The 19,525-nt window shown below is 43.0% G+C and overlaps 1 protein-coding gene across 2 annotated transcripts in view; it reads left to right on the top strand.

Moving 5' to 3' along the window:
* The window catches only part of LOC109307480 (protein zyg-11 homolog B-like), a 19,370-nt gene extending 1,764 nt beyond the window's left edge, over positions 1 to 17,606 (top strand). The window contains exons 3-15 of one of the 2 annotated variants that reach the window (XM_019531440.1): positions 950 to 1,154; positions 3,111 to 3,865; positions 6,760 to 6,900; positions 8,040 to 8,216; positions 10,290 to 10,354; positions 11,273 to 11,372; positions 11,467 to 11,520; positions 11,692 to 11,853; positions 11,934 to 11,981; positions 12,556 to 12,753; positions 12,846 to 12,907; positions 13,813 to 13,910; positions 16,219 to 17,606. In XM_019531440.1, the coding sequence (XP_019386985.1) occupies positions 3,155 to 3,865; positions 6,760 to 6,900; positions 8,040 to 8,216; positions 10,290 to 10,354; positions 11,273 to 11,372; positions 11,467 to 11,520; positions 11,692 to 11,853; positions 11,934 to 11,981; positions 12,556 to 12,753; positions 12,846 to 12,907; positions 13,813 to 13,910; positions 16,219 to 16,400 (1,998 nt within the window). In that variant the 5' untranslated portion in view covers positions 950 to 1,154; positions 3,111 to 3,154 and the 3' untranslated portion in view covers positions 16,401 to 17,606. The remainder of the gene's footprint in view (positions 1 to 949; positions 1,155 to 3,110; positions 3,866 to 6,759; positions 6,901 to 8,039; positions 8,217 to 10,289; positions 10,355 to 11,272; positions 11,373 to 11,466; positions 11,521 to 11,691; positions 11,854 to 11,933; positions 11,982 to 12,555; positions 12,754 to 12,845; positions 12,908 to 13,812; positions 13,911 to 16,218) is intronic. The other variant, XM_019531439.1, reaches the window with a different exon arrangement.
* The last annotated feature ends 1,919 nt before the right edge of the window (positions 17,607 to 19,525 follow it).

A 19,525-nucleotide genomic window follows, 5' to 3' on the forward strand; every position in this document is an offset into this window, starting at 1 on the left:
CTCCCCTCCCCCCAACAGATTTACCAGCTGGATGCTGCTCTCCAAGCTGCTCGGCTGCATATTGGCAATCAGATTGACTGAATGGCTCATTAAGAATCAGGTATTGGTATCGGCCCAAAAAATCTATTGGTGCACCCTTAGTATTAATGCCCTGCAAGAAGTTCTTTGTCTAGATACTAAGTCTTTTGCTCTGTATTTCAGCACCTGTTCTAACTCTTAAGTTTAGATGTAAACTTTCTTTCAAGCCCCAAAATGTATGATTAATCCCAATTCAGTGCTCCTTTTCCATCCCAGATCTATTACCATCACCTTCAGAAAGTAGTTCTTGTTTATATCTTAAAAGTTGGGTTTTTTTTCCTTTCAATTACTTTCTGTTTTTACCATAACATTTCTAGTCTGTTTTTCTTAACCCTGTTTTCCAAACTTAAAGGAAACCAAAATGTTGTTTTATTGGTTTGGGTTGTTTTCCTCCCAAATTTTAATTGACTTATGTCAGCATTGTCCTCTGTCACCCAAAGAGGTGGGGAAAAGTTGGAAACTTTATTTAAATTGATAGCTTACGAAGTTTGTTTTAATAGTATCTTGGACTTTGGTTTTGTTTTGGGCAAGGAAAGGAGTGGAGGACACTAAAAGAAAACACTTGTCACTGCTACTACAATTTAGTTATCTCTAATCCAGGAATCGCCTCTTAGACAGCCTTGAAGGCTGCAAGATGCAGTAGAGACAGGGAGGGCCCAACCCTCATGGCTTGGGTTCATTAAGGGTGACCTCAGGTGACTCTAAATATTGGTGTAGACCTATCCTAGTGCCTTGCTAACTTGATGTGTTCTTAAAACTGTATTGTGGTATGTTGTGGGATAGTTTGTCTGTACTATCTTATGCTGTACAGCAGTGCTGGCAGCCCACCAACATACTTAACTGATGCACTTTTGGTTTTCTTCTGCTCCAGCTGGCACCAAAGGCATGGAAAAAAATCTATGGTGCATCCTGTACAAAATGCTCAAGCTTGGCAGCTGGGAGTTGAGGGGATGGAGAAAATTCAAGTGGATAAGCAAGATGTTAAACAAAGATTCAGAGGCTGATTCCTACCAGAACTAGCCCCTGCTTCCAACAGCAAACTGGGAACAGAGAACACCAGGAGGCAAAGTATTGCTGTCAATTAATGCAGCTACTGGGATTTGTAATTCAGGCAGCCTGGAACAATTCTAGTAGTAATGATAGACTTGTGTCAGTCTGTTGATGTGACAGTTACAAGGAGAGCAGTCTGGGGCTTTATTCCTTCTCCTGATTCTTTTCTGGTAATTGGTTCAAACTGAATGAGAATAAATTGTTAGCTGCATGTTTAAACTGCCACAGCCCTGTTTCCCGCCTTGCCCCACTTGAATCTATCACAGTGCTGGATAACGAGTGGGGGCAGTGGAAATGGTATAGTTTTCATTCTCAGCAAAAACGGTAGTCATTCCATTGTATGTAATAATTACATTGGTAATAGTACAGAAATCCCTGGGATTTCAGTTTTACTGGTGACAAAGATGATGGAGATCACTTACCTGGCTTCTGCTCTGGCTCTGATCTTACTACACTTCATCTCTGGGCTTTACCCCAGGCCTGGTCCTGAACAGGTCCTTTGGAACTTGCCTTAGGTATCCATTAACGCATCCAGCAGTGGGGTCTGTGTTTGACTGAATAGGAACAGTTTGGTGCTGGAACATGTGGACCCCTTTGTACTGCTGAGGTCCCCTCTCTCTGCCTGCGTCTAAATGTCTGTCTCCAAATCCTGTTTGACACGGCTGCTGGCTCCGTTCAGTGCAGTGGAGGCACCTAGTCAGACTGCTCATAGGGGGAGAGGTTGCTGGACTCACAAACTTCAGTAGATGTTGTTTGGCTCCACTGTTAGGCTGGTAATATTTCAGTCAAGATGAGGGTTTATACAGCAAACTCATGCCTTAAAAAATAAACTCTTTTTCCCAAATTAATCGACAGAATTCAGTCTACCTCATCTTTGATTTTTCTCAGGGTGGACAGTTGTTTTTTCTTCTTGCTGTTATGCAGTACTTCCCAATTTAGGGAAGAATTACTTTATTAAAACTGATTCGCTTAGCCTCCTACATATAACCAAGGCAGTTTTATTTTAAAACAGGCTGCTTTCAATTTAGCATATTAAAAATATGCAGCATGTGCCATAATTCTGAATTTTTCTCATGTAGTACTGAGTCTGTATTCATCATCTGAAAAACTTCAGTTATAGCTTTCCCTGACTTTCTTTACAGAAGCACAGTTGAAAAGCTAGCCACCAATGGTTGCTTGAATTTAGGAGCAATCGAGGAGCACTTGTTTAATTTATTTTTGTGTATTCTCTCCTAGGTTATGACCTTTCATATGGAATTCTTGTGGTTGTGTTAACAGTCTAACCAGATAAAATATCATTATGTAGGAATATAGAAAGTCTGGGAGATTGTATCTGTAGTTATGCTGTGGATTTTCAGTCATAAATATTTACAGTGTATCATGATCAGTACAAATCAAAATTGGGAGCTGCTTTTACAGAATAGAGAATTTGTCCAAATATTATTTTTAACAATGGTGCTGCTCCTCAGTAAATAAAGATGAAATGTTCCTCATCGAGCTGAAAAGAATATTTTCTTAGGCTATATCCTAGATGTATGGGGCATTCTCATGATAAATATCTTGTAACATTTGACCTCTTATTACTTATCACACCTTATTTGAAGATTATCCAAAACGTGGGAGAGGAAAGGTTCTTTCTGTGTTAGGGTTTTGAAATTAGTTCGCTAACAGGAAATATTAGTGGCAGCCCACAGATTTACATTCATGAAGAAATGGTTTGTTTTCAGTGGTGTCCTGGGAGGGGGAAAAAGGAAATTGCTTTGTAATTTTAAATAGAGATTTGTACATATGTGGTAACACCAGAATTCTTTTATGACCTCCGTTTTTGTTTTTGTTTTTGGTTTATCCTTCTATTTGTAATTTGCCTATGGTCACACCCCACGGTTGAGATGCACTGAGCTTGAGGAGTGAAATAATTTGCCTTTTCTTTGTACTGTTAAGTGTGTGCCTGCTCTGACAAACTCACTGCTGTTTCCCAACAGAGCTGTTGAATGACGGAACTGTCGGGATTTTCCGAGGGAACCAAATGCGCTTGAAACAAGCCTGCATCAGGAAAGCAAAAATTTCTGCCTTGTCTTTCCGGAAAGCATTCTGCCATCACAAGCTAGTGGAACTTGATGCTGCAGGGATGAACGCGAATGTTACTATTGCAGATATTGTAAGTGGACTTGGGAGTAATAAGTGGATCCGGCAAAACCTTCAGTGCCTTGTTTTGGACTCGTTGACGCTTTCTCTGACAAATCCCTGTAAAGGGTGCTTCAAGCAGTTGTCTGGTCTTCGTGTTTTGAGCATTACCAATGTTCTTTTCCACAATGAGGACTTGATAGAGGTTGCTTCTCTTCCGAGGCTGGAAAGTTTGGATATATCCAATACCTCGGTTACTGACATAACTGCACTCCTTGCCTGCAAGGATCGACTTAAGTCTCTTTCCATGCACTACTTGAAGTACTTATCAATGTCTACGCAACAAGTCTTAGATATCCTACGAGAACTCAAGTACTTGAACCACTTGGACATTTCAGATGATCAGCAGTTTACATCTGATATACCTGTTAGTTTGCTAGAGCAAAAAGACATCCTACCTCACCTTGAGTCATTGGACATTTCTGGCAGTAAATTCATTACTGATGAAGCTGTAGAAGCATTTGTCAAACAGCGACCTACAATGCAGTTTATGGGACTGCTGGCAACTGATGCTGGCTACTCTGAATTCCTTTCAGGAGAAAGAAGTTTGAAGGTTTGAATTTAAAAATAACCTGTTATAGCTACACTGGGATTGCAAACAAGGATGTAGTGTGATCAGCTGGATTGAGTATGTGGCTTAGGGCTAGGAACAAAGTCTGAATCCCAGTTCATCCATTGGCTTGCCTTACAGTTTTTGTCAAATCACTGAACTACTCTGAGTTTTTCATCATAGGCCAAGTGAAAACTCCTGCTTACCTCATTGTGCTGAAGACTAATTCACGTCTTCATAGTTTTTTTTATATAGGCATTAAGTTTTATGTGAAGTGCTGTTTGATAGCAGCATGTTTCCCTGAATCTGGTATCCAGATGCAATATGACTATGAAAGCAGATAACTTGGCATTAATTTAACGTCATTTTTTGAATGAGCAGTAATTTAAACAATAGATGATTGTTGCCTGAGAGCCCTTTGGGTCCTGCCTGGCATGTTTCATCCTCTGCACAAGTGAGAGTGTTCTGCTTTGTTTTGTCTGGTGTACTTGCCTAGACAACTTTGTTAGACACATTCAGATAATCTTGGAGAATTTTCCCAGGTTTATTCTCCTGGTAAAGAAACCTGCCCAGAGCCCTCTGTACAGATATTTGAATGATGAAATGTCTCTACTCTGAATAGTAGCTTGCAATGCCAACACTGTGCAGCGGGGGTACTATGCACTTCTCAGTGTGCTCTGCAAGCTCCCTTAATCTGCCTGGTGACACATGGTAGCAGTGCCTAGGGCAGCCTTGACTGGCTACCCATGATCAGCCTGTGTTTCCCTGCAGCACATGTAGGGTTACAAAGTGGATGTGTTTTGCTCCCTGTTGGAATAGCAGAGTCCAGCAAGTGATACGCTGTCTCTGAATGGGAGGTTTGGGGAGGAGGGGATACTGGAGGACCTTGTTCTCTTCTGAGAGAATCCATAGCATGTTAGGCATTTGCTTACTCTGGAGAAACTCTGCTGGGAGGGATTTAACCTTGGCTGTTCCCAGGTTATTTTTCTATTTGCCCCCATGGCACTGCGCTTCAGGCTGAGCCCCACCTGCTCCCATTGGGGCAGCCCGCATTGTGCTCCAGCCTTGGCCCACTGGCCCAGGCCCTGACTAGTGTGCGCAGCTTCTAGTGGGGCTGTTCCAGGTGCTGCTCTGCTCTCCTCGCTTCTAGTGGGAGCTGCCTAACAGAAGGTCCCCACCATCTGCGCACCCAGAGCAGCACAGCAGGGGCAGGACTTGGGAGGAGGAGCCACTGCTGGAAGTGTGGGGAGCAGAGCAGCAGCCGGACCATGAACACCCATGCTGGACGCTGTACATGCTGGCCGGGGGAGCTGTTCTGCTCCCCTTGCCTCCAACTCCATCTCTTCCTCCTGTTCCTGGTGCATCACTTCAGCTGGGCAGCTCTTGCCCCTGTATGCAGGGCTTTGGCTTCAGCTCCTGGTTGTCTTCCACCTGTTCCCTTTGCCCACTGCCATGAGCAGCCACCTGTGGGCGGGCGGAGCAGGTGGAAAGTGCAACCGGGAGCTGGAGGCGGAGCCCTGTGTGCTGGGGCAGGAGCTGCCTGGGTGAAGTCCGTGTCGTGTGTCTCCCCCCCCCCCCGGAGCATTGCAGCAGGAGGAGGAGCCACTGCTAGAGGTGAGGGGAGCAGAACAGCCCTGCTGTCCCGGCCCTGGCCGGCTCTCGTGGCTTCCAGCAGGGCTGTGCCCAGTTTGGCTGCAGCTGATCTGCTCCCCTCGCCTCCAGCAGCAGCTCCTCCTCCTGCTTCTCCTCCTCTTGCACCACTCTGGGCGGAGTGGGGGGAAGCTTCAGCTGGGTGGCTCCTGCTGGAGGCAAGAGCAGCTGTGCTGGGAACAACCCCATAAGAAGCTGTGAGCTGGCCAGTGGGCATGGGTGGGCTGGCCTGGGCAGGGCTCTGCCCCATGTGGAACTCTGTGGGGCCAGCTGTGGACTTCACTGACTGAGCAGGCTCTGCCGCATGTACCCCCCGCCTCCTCCCTCCCCATAGCCCCAGCTGGCTCCCTGGACCTAATGCCCAGGCCCCCCCTGCACCCTCCCCCCACAGGGCAGGGCATGCAGGCTGTGGATTGACCTTGTCCACCCACCGTGCTCCTGAATGCTCTTCCCCACCTGTCTAAAACTCCACAGTGTTTTGGTGAGTAGTGGGGGATGTGGGGAGGGTGCTTACCCGGCTTGCAATAATAGCTCATCAAAACTCCCTATGTGGTTTTTGGGCCCAAATAATTGCCCACCCCTGCCTTGCACAGTGTCTCTGCTGTCTTGTGGGAGTAATGAATATGAAGCTTAATTACAGTTAAAGAAATTTTTTTCCTGGGCTGTATTTTGCCAAATAAAGTCTGTCTGGTTCTTATTTTAGTGCTCTTCTTTGCCCCACTTCTGTCTAAGTCTGTCCTCACAAAGTACCTTCTGGCACAAAAATTAAAGGCTGTGTCCGGTTCTCGTACTCTTGTCCTGAATCCATCTGTTGAACTTGCTGAATATAGAGGACAAGCAGAATCACGAAATAAAATAGTCACTGACAAATTATAACCGTTGTAGCATGGCTAACAATGTAATGCCCAGCTCTTGGTTGAATTGAGGTAGTCCTGGTTCCAGTTGGAGTACAATAGAACTAGTTCTTGAGTCTGAACTACTACTTGTGGGTCTAGGCCTGGATAGAGCTTGGGTTTCAAATACTAGAATGGAAGACACCAACAGTTCAAAGTGCTGGGAGAACTTCTAGCTTACAAGTATTTTGGGGTTTTATACTAGTTTGATGAGATTGCTTGTAATTCCATATTTTGTGGGGTTTGGGTTCTCTCTTTGCCTCTGACAAATTGGGGTGTTCTACAAGTGTATTGTGCAGAGAAGCCAAACTTTTAAAGAACTAAACTAAATATGAACTAAATGTGTTTTCCAAGGTATCGGGAGGAGCGAATGAGATCCAGATTTCTGAAGCTTTGAAGCGTTACAGCGAACGATCGTACTTTGTGAAGGAAGCATTCTTCCGGCTCTTCACCCAAACTTGTTTTATGAAAGTAACAAAGCCTGAAATCTTAAAGGTAAAGATGGTTGAGAGATTTTTCAAAGACAGCCTTTAATATGAAGGCTTTAACAAGGTCACTTGAACTGACATTTAAGTGTCTGTTCTTGTAATATTTAAAGATATCTAAATCAGGCCCTTGGGTTTTTGCACTTACGAAATAGATATAGACTTTCCCCTTCTCTTCCCTCTTCTCTACTGCCTAAGGGTAATATCAGCAGTGCAGTTGCAGAAGTACCCCTAACAGAGAGAGCAGCATGGGCAAGTCCAGTGTGGGGAGGAGAGGCTCTAGTCCATGTTCAAAACGTAATTAGGTGCTAAGGCTAACTTCTGGAGGTGCAGAATTCAACAGCAGGGGCCAGGGGTGTTGCTGAATGTACCTCCTTCTAAGAGGAGGGCTAGTAAGCTCTTCTGAGGGCTAGTAGTCTCTGTTTCTGTTGACTGTAGCTTGCAGTAGGTAATGAAGGGAGGGGTGAATCTATACAGACTTGGGCGTATCCCTTCCCAATCTCTAGAGATTCTGACCAGTACCCTTTGAAAGTAACTTAGATGTAGATGGAGAACAAGTGCAGTGTGTCGAACAGAGAGGGAAATGTACTTTCTTGGTATCTTCCAACTGCAAGTCTGACTACAGCATGATGGACTGGCTGCAGCCTTTGCAGCTGGTTCTGAGAAGAATGTATTCAGTGGTCCTGCCTATTTTGGGAAGCATGGGAGGCTCTGATTTGTTCCCATTGGCTGAAAACATTAGTAATTAAAACAGGAAATAATCATTAAAGGATGAAGAGTTCTCAGATATTGGCCAATGAGCAAGTGTTGGAAAGAGATGGCCATGATGAAATAGGCTAGGCTTATTTCTGAGCACTTGATCACATCATTGGAACACTTTGTGTGGATGACCTTTTTTGTGCAACTGAATGGGAGATGCTATAAACCCTTTTCAAGACAGGAGGGCTACAAAGTAAAATCACTGGTTGTTGCACTGATTCTTCTGTGCCAGTAAGAGGCAAAGTTATCTTTTGATGATTTCTGTTTAAAAACTGTTTCAAGGATTCAGTAGTGACAAGGTCAGTTTAACTCATAGAAAGCAGCATTGCAACTAAATTGCAAAATAATAAATGTAAAACTGTTCATGCAATACATTCTCTTACATTTCAGCTTGTGATTATTGGAATGAGAAATCACCCCTTGGACTTGGCAGTGCAGCTAACTGCCAGCGCATGCTGTCTCAACTTAACTAGACAGGGCCTCGCAACTGGCATGCCTGTTCGTCTGCTCTCTGATGTGATCCATTTACTACTCAAAGCTGTGGAAAACTTTCCTGAGCAGCAACAGGTAAAGATGGCCAAGGGCATAATTCTGATTCACTTTTCCTGACAGGGAGGGCCTTGACAGAAACAGGGATAGAGAGGTAGATAGGAACAGTCATTTAATGGGCACTTTGGTAACAGAGGGATTGGACAAATTCTTGGACAGATCTCTTAAAAAAGAGATGGGATACATTCTTGGAGGAAAGGGGCAACAGTAGCTGTTGAGCAGGGGAATTAGAGGCATGGTCTCTGAATTGGAGCTTCTTAGATCTTAAATACTGGAGTCTGCAAATGAAAGAGGAACAGTGGAAAAATCTCTGGTCAGACCCAGTTCACTCTGCCTTTTCAGCATCTGCTCTCTGCCCCTGTGACCCACAAGACTGGGCAAGATGGGCCTACAGTTTGATCCAGTAAATGGGAGTTCTAGAGCAGGGAATGCTCAGCCTTTGACCAGCTGGCCAAACGTAGTCCTAGCTGTGGGGCTCCCTTTGGGTTGGTAATTTGGCAGTAGGGGAGCAGTGGCCATAAATATGGCCATCCTCCCCCCTGCCATGTTCACAAGCCCCACATGGCTGGTTGGAGCTAAGCTATATCCCTTTTCCCCCACAGGACTGCCCATGCCCCCTCTCTGCATCTGCATTGGGGTGGGGCCACGCTCCTCCCCCTCTTGCAGGCTGGGTCATCTCTTTCCCCTCCCCCCACCCCCAGCCAAGCCACGTCTCTTTCCCCTACAAGGCCATGTTGGGGCTGTGCTGCCCCTTACTCCCCTCCCCATGACTGGTTGGTTCCCATTGTGCCTGCCCTGGGTGCTGTATCAGGACCACTGGCCAGATTCAGCCTTCACATGGATGGGGCACTGCCCGTCTGGCCTATTGTGGGGAAAAGGTTTAGCACCACTGTTCTAGAGAGCTTCAACAGCCTTAATCATAGAAAATTAGCACTGGAGTGAACCTCAAGAGGTCACATCTAGTTCAACCTCTGGCTTGAAGTAGGACTATTCCCAACTATATCATCCCAACCTAGGCTTTGTCTAGCGTGGTCTAAAAACCTCCAAGGATGCAGATTCCACAACCGCTCTGGGTAACCTGTTCTAGTGTTTTACTACCTACCCCCTTAGTGAGAAGATTTTTTTCTAATATGTAACCTCAACTTCCCTTGCTGCAACTGGAGCCCATTGCTCCTTGTTCTGTCATCTGCCACCACTAAGAACAGTCCAGCTCCAGTGTCTTTGGAACCACCCTTAATGTACTGATGAAAAGATCAACTATTATCTCAGCCAGCAGAAGTCAATTAGATTACAACTGAAATTAACAATTCTCTACCACTCTCTCCTCCCCAGCTTTTCTTAGTTGAGGATGGTAGCAATAGCAATTCTGACCTCAGTCAGATGAACTGTTTTGTAAAAACACAAATTGCTGGGTGCTGCCTATTCTGATTGCACATTGAGTAGTTTAGTGCTGTCTCTGTAGGTAGTATGTATGGTCCCAGCTGGCTGAAGATGTTGGACTTGCTCTTTTGTCTTCCCCTTCATGTGAGCTGTCTCTGTTGCAGAACTGTTTTGTGGTGGCAGTAGACATGTGCCTTCCTTTTAATCTAATCCTTATTTATAGCAAAGGCTGGGAAATATGTCCTTTCACTCTGAAGCTGAGAAAGAGAAACTGTTTCCTTGTAAGAGGGTCATAGTGCCCAAGATGAGCCTCGAAGAGAGCACAGTGCTAGTATCAGCTCTCACTTGAACTCGGAGAGCCCAGCTCTCTTGGCTTACTTGGAATGTGAATTACAAAATTAGATTCAATTTGACAGTTTCCTGATTTGAAAGACTCCTTTAAGTTATGAAATCAAGTATAAAGACCTCATTTCATAAATGAAGTGTGTTCTGTAAGGTCATTGCTTTATCTCCTACTGAAGCTTTATAGTGAGAGGAATTGTTCGTGGTATCTTAGACCAACCATTCTTTATTTGCATGAGTTGCATGTCATGGTCATACTTCCCAGATGTTGAGTGAACTGCAAAATTCTTGTATTTTTCTCTCTTGTAAGAGAAGACTTCTGGAACTTTATGCAAATGCTTTTTTTTTTTTCTCTTTCTCTACCCACAGCTGCAGAAGAACTGCCTCCTTTTATTATCAAGTGTCAGGATCCTTCAAGATGTTCCATTTAACAGGCAGGTTGAAATGAGGTTTTGAGTAGCAGGGCAAAATGTAATACTTATCGTGTTGGTCATAAAACTTTGCCTTTAATTAGTTGACCCCAAAAGACTGTTTAGACTTCTGTGCTGTCATAGAGAAACCTTACATGTGCTTTCTAGGGCCTGATTCTGATCTCATGGCTTTAGCATTGGGCAGCTGAATCCGTTAATACTACAGTTGTTCTGCTCTCATACCAATTTTTGACCTAGGAATAAATCCTGGCCCTTTGAAGTAATTGGTAATTGCACTGGGTTCAACAGGGACTGGATCTCATGCTGGGGATTGAGTTGCTAGCTTCCTAGTCGTGCTCAGCTCCTGCATGAAGGGCACCCATTTACCTTATTTTATTCCAGTGATCCTTTTTTATCTAAGCTTGGTGTTGATGGATGATCCTTTTTTATCTAAGCTTGGTGTTGATGGACAGCAGTGGCAGTTGGCTGCCTGGTGGGAGGCGGTGATGAAGGAAGAAACAGCAGAACCAAGGGATGGATTCCTCGGGCTCTAATAGGAACAAGGGGAAACACTATCAACCCCAGTCTCACCCTGTTTCTGTGGTGAGAGTAGGGTTGATTGTGGTTCTCCCGTTAAATTAAAGGCATTGCTCATACTTGCTAGAGAGTTATTTACTATTGCTCATTTTGTCAGTTGCAAGATTGATCCGAGTGTGTTGTAAAAGGTACTTTTTTAGTATCTTCCTTCTGGCCTGAACTAAGGGTTCCATTAATTATAATTCAAATGACCATGTTGCATACATGCTGAAAAAAAGGCGTGTCCTTTTCTACCCTCTAGAAACCATAAGCACATTTCCTTTGGTTTCCAGGAATAGTTGGAATCTGAGGTGTGAAGTGTAATTTAAGCCTTGTGTAATTTATTATCGTGTTGTCACACTTTAGGTTTGAAGCTGCCAAACTTGTTATGCAGTGGCTGTGTAACCATGAAAATCAAAATATGCAAAGAATGGCAGTCAATATAAGTTCAATTTTAGCCCTGAAGGTATGTGCCGTGACTTTGGAAGTGTTGAAACTTTTTGTTTTTTGATTTCAAACAGACTTTTTTCCAGGTACTTATGTAATATGTTTCCTTGCAGCTTTCATCTGAGCAAACAGCCCAACTTAGTGCGGAACTTTACATTGTTGTTGGGGTGAGTTGCCTACCTTGACTATAGATTAATCTGCGATGTTAAGTGAGATAGAAACCAGTGCACATAGCAGCATGGGGCCTCAGGTGTTTGGGTGCTATTATAATACAGGTATTATTAATTTGGGTAGCTAATGTCAAAGCCAGAATTAAAACTTTTCTTTTTCTTCGACAGGAGCTTCTTGAAATAGTTGAACAAAAAACAAATCTGAACGAAGTGGATACGACTTTCATGTTTACGCTGAGTGCACTGTGGAATCTGACTGATGAATCCCCTACCACGTGTCGGCATTTCATTGACAATCAAGGGCTAGAACTCTTCATGAGGGTTTTAGAGGTGAGGATAACTATGTTTGTGCCAGGTTGTTAGTGTACACTGAAACCATATCTAACTGGTCTCTTTGTTTCTCTTAACAGTTTTTTCCCTCTGATTCCTCAATACAACATAAAGTTCTTGGCCTTCTGGTAAGATCAGAATTGGGTTCTACTTTAAAAAGAAAAAAATTTTTCTTGGCTTTTTCTGTTAAATTTTCTGGATAATGTGTGGACTGTAAAAGAGCTATTCCTTCTTAATTCTTACAAATATATACATGTGATGCACAAAGCTTGTCAGCATTTTTCTCTGAAAACAAATTAATGGTGTGTGGTATCAAATAGAACTGGGCCTTCACGGGTGGGGAGGGATTTCCCTCATTACTTCAACAGAGGATAGAGCTGCAAGTTAAATGAGCAGAAATCTCCAAAAGAAGTTGATGGGTACAAGTTTGCTACTGCTCAACTCCATGGTAAATCTGTCAGTGAAGTCTGATAAGAATTTCAAACTATGTAATAAAACATGGCACAGCTCCAGCTCTTGGTTTCAGTTAGGGTTTTGGTTCTTGTAATGGGCTATAGGAAAGTTTCAGAGATTTGATTTGCATGTGAGAACATGGGACCCATTTATTCTCTATGAAAATGTATTAGCTTTTATTAACATCTGTAAGTTGTGTTTATATGTGTTGTTAGTCTTAAGCAATAAACTTTGTGCATGTTTTTACAGAACAACGTAGCAGAAGTGAGAGAGCTGCATTCTAAGCTAATGTGGAAGGACTTCATAGACACCATTGGTGAATTGTTGTGCAGCACTGAAATAGAAGTCAGCTATTTTTCAGCTGGAATTATTGCTCATTTAATATCTAGAGGGGAGCAGGCCTGGACACTAAGTCCAGCCCAGAGAAAATCTCTTATGGAACAGCTGGTATGCTAACTTAAATGGATATCCTTGTTTTACTGTAGTATAATTATGCTGTTTACTGTAAGTACTACAGTATTTGATTCTATATTTTGCAGCACTCAGCCATTTTGAAGTGGCCGACTCCAAGATGCAAGATGGTGGCTTTGGTAGCCTACAGGTAATGAATTCTGAATACCAGCATAAAAGCGTTAACATTAGCATATTGTTTCTAGAGTTGTGTTCCTACTGCTTTTCTGCTGCCATCAGCCTCTTCATGCTAAATATCCTCCCTGATGAAAGGATATGCTTTTATAGCATATGTATTTCCTTAACTGGGTTTGAGAATGGAGAAAAACCATTTCCAAGCCAGTTGAAATGTTATTCTAAATGATAATAAAAGATTAAATCAGAAAATGATGTCCTCTGGAACCAGAATTTGGCTCTGTGCTTATGACTATCTAAGTTTCCTGCTAACCACAACAGAATTTGAATTTCTTAAAGAGTAACACAGAACCCCACAGTGGGGTACAAATGTTCCTGTTAAGCTTTGAGAGATCTAAAACTTTTTTGTAATATTGTTCAGCTTTAATTGGTGAGTTCAGTTGGTTAATTGGTGTTGGTGGTGTTGGAAAAGAAAAGGATCACTATGAAACTTGCTACTCTTCTGTGTGCTCAAAATAGTCCCAGCATTTTCAGTCTGTCTTCCTATGGAAGACTTCCCAGGCCTCTAATCATTCATCATCACCTATTCATCAAACCCCATCTTTCTTCTGTTCTCAGAGTTACTAGAACTGGCCATGGTGTCCCAGAGGAGGAAGCACACTGCATATAATGGCATTGTGATTGTGTTCAGCATTACTTATTTGATATGTAGCCTGGATTTTTGCACTGCTAGCACACAGTGAATAATAAGTATTTACTGATCTGGTCACAGTTGTGCCTGTGGAGTTTCCTTACTGTTTACACTTATAATACAGCAATGTTGTATGAGAATGCCTAAAACTTAATGTGTAGGGACTGCTTAGCTAATGATGGGATCCTATATTGGTACAACTTTACTGAACTTCTTTCTCTAACCCATAGATCCTTCAGTCCTTTTTATCCATTACTTGATTGCTTCACGATACCTGGTGTTCAGCTCTGGGCAGTATGGGCTATTCAACATGTCTGCTGCAAAACACGTATGTATTGGACTAGTGCAGCTCAGCTTTGTAGAGTGGCAGGTCAGATGCTTGTGACGTGGCTGCACTGTGAGCCACCAGCCCCCTCCAGTAGGGGAAGGGAGCAGGGAGAGAGGGAGGTGGCTGCCAGTGTGGAGTGCAGAGGAAAAGAGTTTACCTCTGGGTGTGGAAGGGATCAGCAGCGTGGTGCAGGGCAGGGAGGGGGATACACCAGGACAAGCTGCTTGCTGTTAATTCCCCATGCTGCAAGCCAGATCCAGTCATTTCAGGAGCCAGATCCAGCCTCTGGGCCTTAGGTGCAGCACCACTGTATTAGATTGTAGAGCTTAACCTTTTTATATGAAATTAGATGGTTCTTATGGTTGGTCATAAGCCTTCTGGAGAAGTATACCAAAGTTTAATTCTTTAGTCTCTGCTGTAGTGGTTTATTTAGGCCTTAATTTGAATATTAATCCCTAGTTTTATTGCAGGTACTGTGAGATGTTCCAAGTGACAGGCAGGGCTATGCCATGTCTTGGTGACTTCTTTTAAATGCTTGTTCTTGTATGTACTTTGCTGAGTCTGAGTGTGCCCCATGTATCTGAAAGCAGGCACTTGGTTAGGAGTGCCCCTTGTGTCTGTTCATGTGCATTAGCTAATCTTATGTGCACAAACAAATATGTAGGGTGGTGTAGGACCAGGTGCTGTTCCAGTTCCTTTTTGCTGCTTGCGCTTCGGGATGGAGCCTGAATGTCTCAGTCTAGTCTGGCCTACTTATTTATCCTTTTAGTGTCTGTAGTTAGAGTATAGACACAACGATCCATTATCTGGAGGACCTGGGGAGACTTACTTTAGTTCCTCTCATACTCTTTTTACGCCCATCCTCAGCTACTAGACCAAAAAACTCCAGGATGCAAGAACTATGTGATTTGTCTATGAACTTTCCTCCCCCAACAATATCTGCCATTTGTTTAGAGAAGACTTATGTTCTTCTGAAATGCAGTATCTGCAGATCCTTCTCTTGAAGAAATCAAGTCAGTTTGCCTCAAAATGTTCCTTACAGACATACTTGTGAGGCCCAAATCTGATCAGAGACGCCCAGACCCTTAATTCCAGAGTCTAGGAGCTTTCCTTTGGCTTCAGTTCTGGGACCTTCCAGAAATAGTTCCCTGAAAATGATCTCATAGGAAGAATTGAGGAGGAAGGGGAAAAGGAGCATAAATTATCCCCCAAATTCTTCAAGAGGCTGGTTTCATCTTCTTGTTATGAAAGCTAGGAGTTCTCATGTCTCTGGCTTACGGCTAGGGCGCCTATGGACCATCTGGATACTATATTGATCTTTTGTTCCTGCTCTGAACCATTATGTAGCCTAGTTGTGTGCTGCACCTCAGAGGCAGCTCTAACAGTAAAGTGTTCTCTCCTCATCTATAGTAGTCTCTAAATTTGCAAAAGTTTTATGAAATTAAAAAAACAGGCTTTGTGTATATTATTCATTAGGATAATCAAGTAGCGTTAGATGGTAGAGCATGTAATCTTAATAACCTGCATAAACATGTGCCCTGAAGTCAATGTATGAGTGTAGCAAGCTTACAGTGTGGTTCTTAACAAGTTTGATTCAGATATACATTTCATGGACTGCAATTGCAATCTGAGAAATGCTTTCCTCTTTGCTATGTAAACTTTTGACATCAGGGTGAAGTTTACAGCAGCACTCGGTGTTTGCCTTATTTTGCCTTCATCAATGTTGTTGCATTGAAGTTGCTGAAGGAACAAAATAGAGAGCATCTGAATGTCTTGCCATAGAATAATAGGGGTCAGAGGCCAAAGAGTTAACTACGGAATAGAGAGAGGCCAGAAATGACCTTAATCTCCATTGAAATTTCAACAGAATTTGAAAATCTCCACACTGGGATGAGCATGCAGCCTTCGGGAGCTTTGTGGAAAAACAGAACAGTTCTCTGTAAAATAATCACTTGCTTGATGTTGACCTGAAACACAGGGTCAGGTCCTTGGCCTAAATCGGATAGACTGGGTCTTTCAGACTCTGGTCTCTGACCTTCCGGCTGAATTTATGACTGCCAGCCTAATGTCTGTTCTGGATGGGAATTTTGGGGCTTTAACCCAAGTGCCACAATTACCTGGGAACATCAAGACCTTAAAGTTTTCACAAAGAACATGTTGGGAAAGTTTTCTTGGGATTTTGCCAAATTGACATTTTCCAGCAAGACTTCTTTTTAATTTTCCATGTGTTCTTCTCCAGTACTTTACTCCATCTAGGATCTCATGTAGTGAGGTTCCTGACGATGAACTTTCTTCTCTTTGGTTTCAGCTGCCAGGTACTGCAGCATGCTAATTGAAGAAAGTGGACTGCAGCATTTACATGACATCAAGCAAAATGAGCAGACTGATCCGGACGTCCTACAAATCACTGCTGAGATACTAGATAGTGTAGATACACACACAAGGTACTATGGGAGACCTAAATCTTTACAGAAACCGGAAGCCAAATGAAATGGATAGCTGCAGGTATAGCTTAACTATCCTTTGCATCTCTTCACAGACTAATGGGAATGAAAATCGCGTATTGTGCTCTTTTAGGGGGTGTAGAATCACTTCTTAAGAGGGTCATTCCTGTAAGGTTACTGCTGACTGCGTTGAGGGCCTGTAAAGTGTGCACAGCCTGAGTCCCTTAGGAATCCTCATGTCCTAAGGGAGGAAATGAAGCTTTGAACCAGATTTTTAGATGCATTAGATGCCTAGCGCCTACATACCTCTAAAAATCTGTCCCATTACCTCTTCCATTACTGTCTGGAAACGGCTTCTATTGCTTAGGCAAGCAGGGCTGGAAACAGAGCTTTACATGCTTGCAGACCAGCATTTTTGCACTCGTATATGTGCACTTACTTACCACTGTGACCGAAGTGTCAGTTGCAAGGCCATCCCCAGCCAAACCTGTAAAATCACTCAAGTTCCCTGTAAGCCATGCTCCTGGTCTAATTTTTCTAATATTGGGCCATTATCACATGCCACTTGCTAACTTTTCTTCTTCCTGTGCTGAATCAACCATGTTGGAATTAGGCTTGTGTAAAAAGGAGTGATTGGATTGGTTCTACTGGAGTTGCAATAGGACAAGTCAGGAGAAATTTGTGAGGGCAAGAATCCAAAGGTGAGCATAGAATTGTACCTAGAAACTTGGTGAACAACAGAACACCTGAGACTGTACCCACGTAGTACATGGAACATAAGTCGTCACTATATGTGGAAGCTACCTGTTGCTTTAGTGTTTCCAAGTTCTCCCTTAGCAGTGCGCACATGTTCCCCATTTGACACTAGTGGGCGTGAAATACATGTCCGTGGAAATGCGTGATACATGTTGTGCAGTGAATTATATTTCCAAAGACTTCTAGTGCAAAGTATCACCATCATTGTGTAAATCCCTGTGTAAATCTCATTGCTATGGAACTGTAAATTTTAAAAGTTTATTTTTAACAAGTGAGTTTTTTCCAAAGGCTTTTTTTAGTTTTCATATAATAAGATAAAACAGCAAATCAAGGACTAGTACTCAGATATGTATCATGTATGGACATCTTCATTCTTAGACTTGGTTGGTTGTGACATTACTTGAATTATGCAGAAAGAAATGGATTGCATCAACATACCAGTGTGTTGGTTAAAGTGTAACTGTTGATGGAATAAAGTGGGTGCCATGAAACCAGATTGCTCGTTTCGAAGTGTTCCATTTCTGTAAACATGCTGGGCTGACTTCGTAGGCAAAGGGGTTGCTAGCACGTTGTTCTGCACTGTTGGCAGGCTGGGAAAAAGCCAGTATTTGCCCTTCCTTTACTGAGATTTAAACAAATTAAAGAGGTTAAAGACATGGGGTAACAAACATCTTGAATATTTACCTATTTTACTCAAGGTAGTAACAACATGCTTTTTTGTCTCCTGATCTGCTTGACACTCTTTGTGGCTGCTGCTTGCATCGTTCAGACTGGCCAGTTACTTCTGTTAGTTTTATTTTCAGAGTTCTAGAAACCCAAATATGCACTGCTAGTAGGGCAGGAAATGGGTGGGTGTGTGTTTGGTAAAATCAGTTTGGGGCCAGACTTCTCTTCAGATTCTACAAGTTCCTTATGGCAGATTCAGCCACCTATTTAGGAAGCTGGTAGCCATCTAGTTGCAGACTCTTTTTACCTGTTCTCTAAACCTTCCTGTTTGGCCAGTTGCTTGCTATAAACTCTGCATTCCAGTTTGTAATGCTAGAATTAACATGGATTAGCTCTCTAGTTGACACCTTGCTGCTGCCATGTGTGTGTTTGGTTTTTTTCCTCAGCATTTGCAAAGTCAAGAAGTTTCTCCTTCGTCTTATGAAAAAACCCCAGAAAGTGTGAAGTGCAGACATAGCAATTAGCTTAGTTCAGTGATATATTTTTTTTTTGTTAGGGTTTACCTGGAAAGGTTGAGGAAATCCAAGTGGAGAATGTATTAAAAATGTCTAAAGGACACAAACACAGTATGTGGCAAATCTAGTTGCAATAGCTTGGAAAGTTCCCTTTATAAAAATGATACTTTGGGGAATAGTAGCAAAATTGAGTGTAAAAAAAAAATCCAGCTACATGCATACAGGGTGTGGAGGGTGAATTAATATTAATGCATGTGACTTATGAACATGATCAAAAACAAGTATGTAGTAGTTCCAGGCTCTAGACTTGCACAGCAGCCTTACCAGAGGATGACTCTAGACAGGACTGGGCTGCAGAAATTTCCTATTTTGGCAGCCTCATGCCTTGTTTGCTCATAGACTAAGTGTATATTCATGGTGCCTTAAAGGCTGGTGCAGTGCAATTGGCTCTCTGGAAGTCTCGATGATGGCTGCTATAAAATGGCTGAAGATGATGTATTTTCAGTAGCTTACAGTGAGAAGGCAGAAAGAACAAAAGAGCTGCCCTTAAGAGCTTCAGCATCCTCACTCAGCCTCTTACAGTGCATCTGACTTGACCCCGGTACCCTTAAATACTCCTCATCTTCTTAAATATCAGTCTTCTTCCTCCCCCACTCCCCTTTTTTTGGTTTGTGTACTGATTTTGCGATTAAGGATGTTTAACTGCTTCAGCTTTCAGGATAACACAGGCTAGGTTCATAAAAGCAACTTGCAAAGCCTTTAAATTTCAGGTAGGAAGAAGTAGCTAAACCAGTGCCCTCCTCTAGAACCCCATAATCCAGCTTGGGCCAGCTGTAGAAGCAGCATAATTCGGTTGCCTTGTTACAGTGCAGAAGCTAAGAAAAACTGGCTGTGGTCAAGCAAGCAGCAGCTGTTCTAGTCGCCAGGACTGAATATGCCAAAGAACTAGTGGCCTGCTTACAGGGCAGCAAGGCACGTTTCCTTCTGAGATGTTCTTAATGAGCACATCACAACCAGTTCTGCAAAGAATAAGGCACTGACCTTTATTGGGAGTCTGTACAGTACAAAAAGCAAGCATGGAAAACTAGTTAAAAACTGGTATCAAAGAGTTCTGGTCCAGCATTGCCACTAGTTACCTTAAGCCAGCAGGCACAAAGAGAAGTGAATGCTTTCCCTGTTGTGCCTGAAGACGAAACTCTTCTAGTCCCAGAAGGCCAGTTCTGGGCATGGGTTT

This window comes from Crocodylus porosus, unplaced genomic scaffold, assembly GCF_001723895.1.
Source record: "Crocodylus porosus isolate Cpor-Errol unplaced genomic scaffold, CroPor_comp1, whole genome shotgun sequence".
Lineage (NCBI taxonomy): Eukaryota > Metazoa > Chordata > Crocodylia > Crocodylidae > Crocodylus > Crocodylus porosus.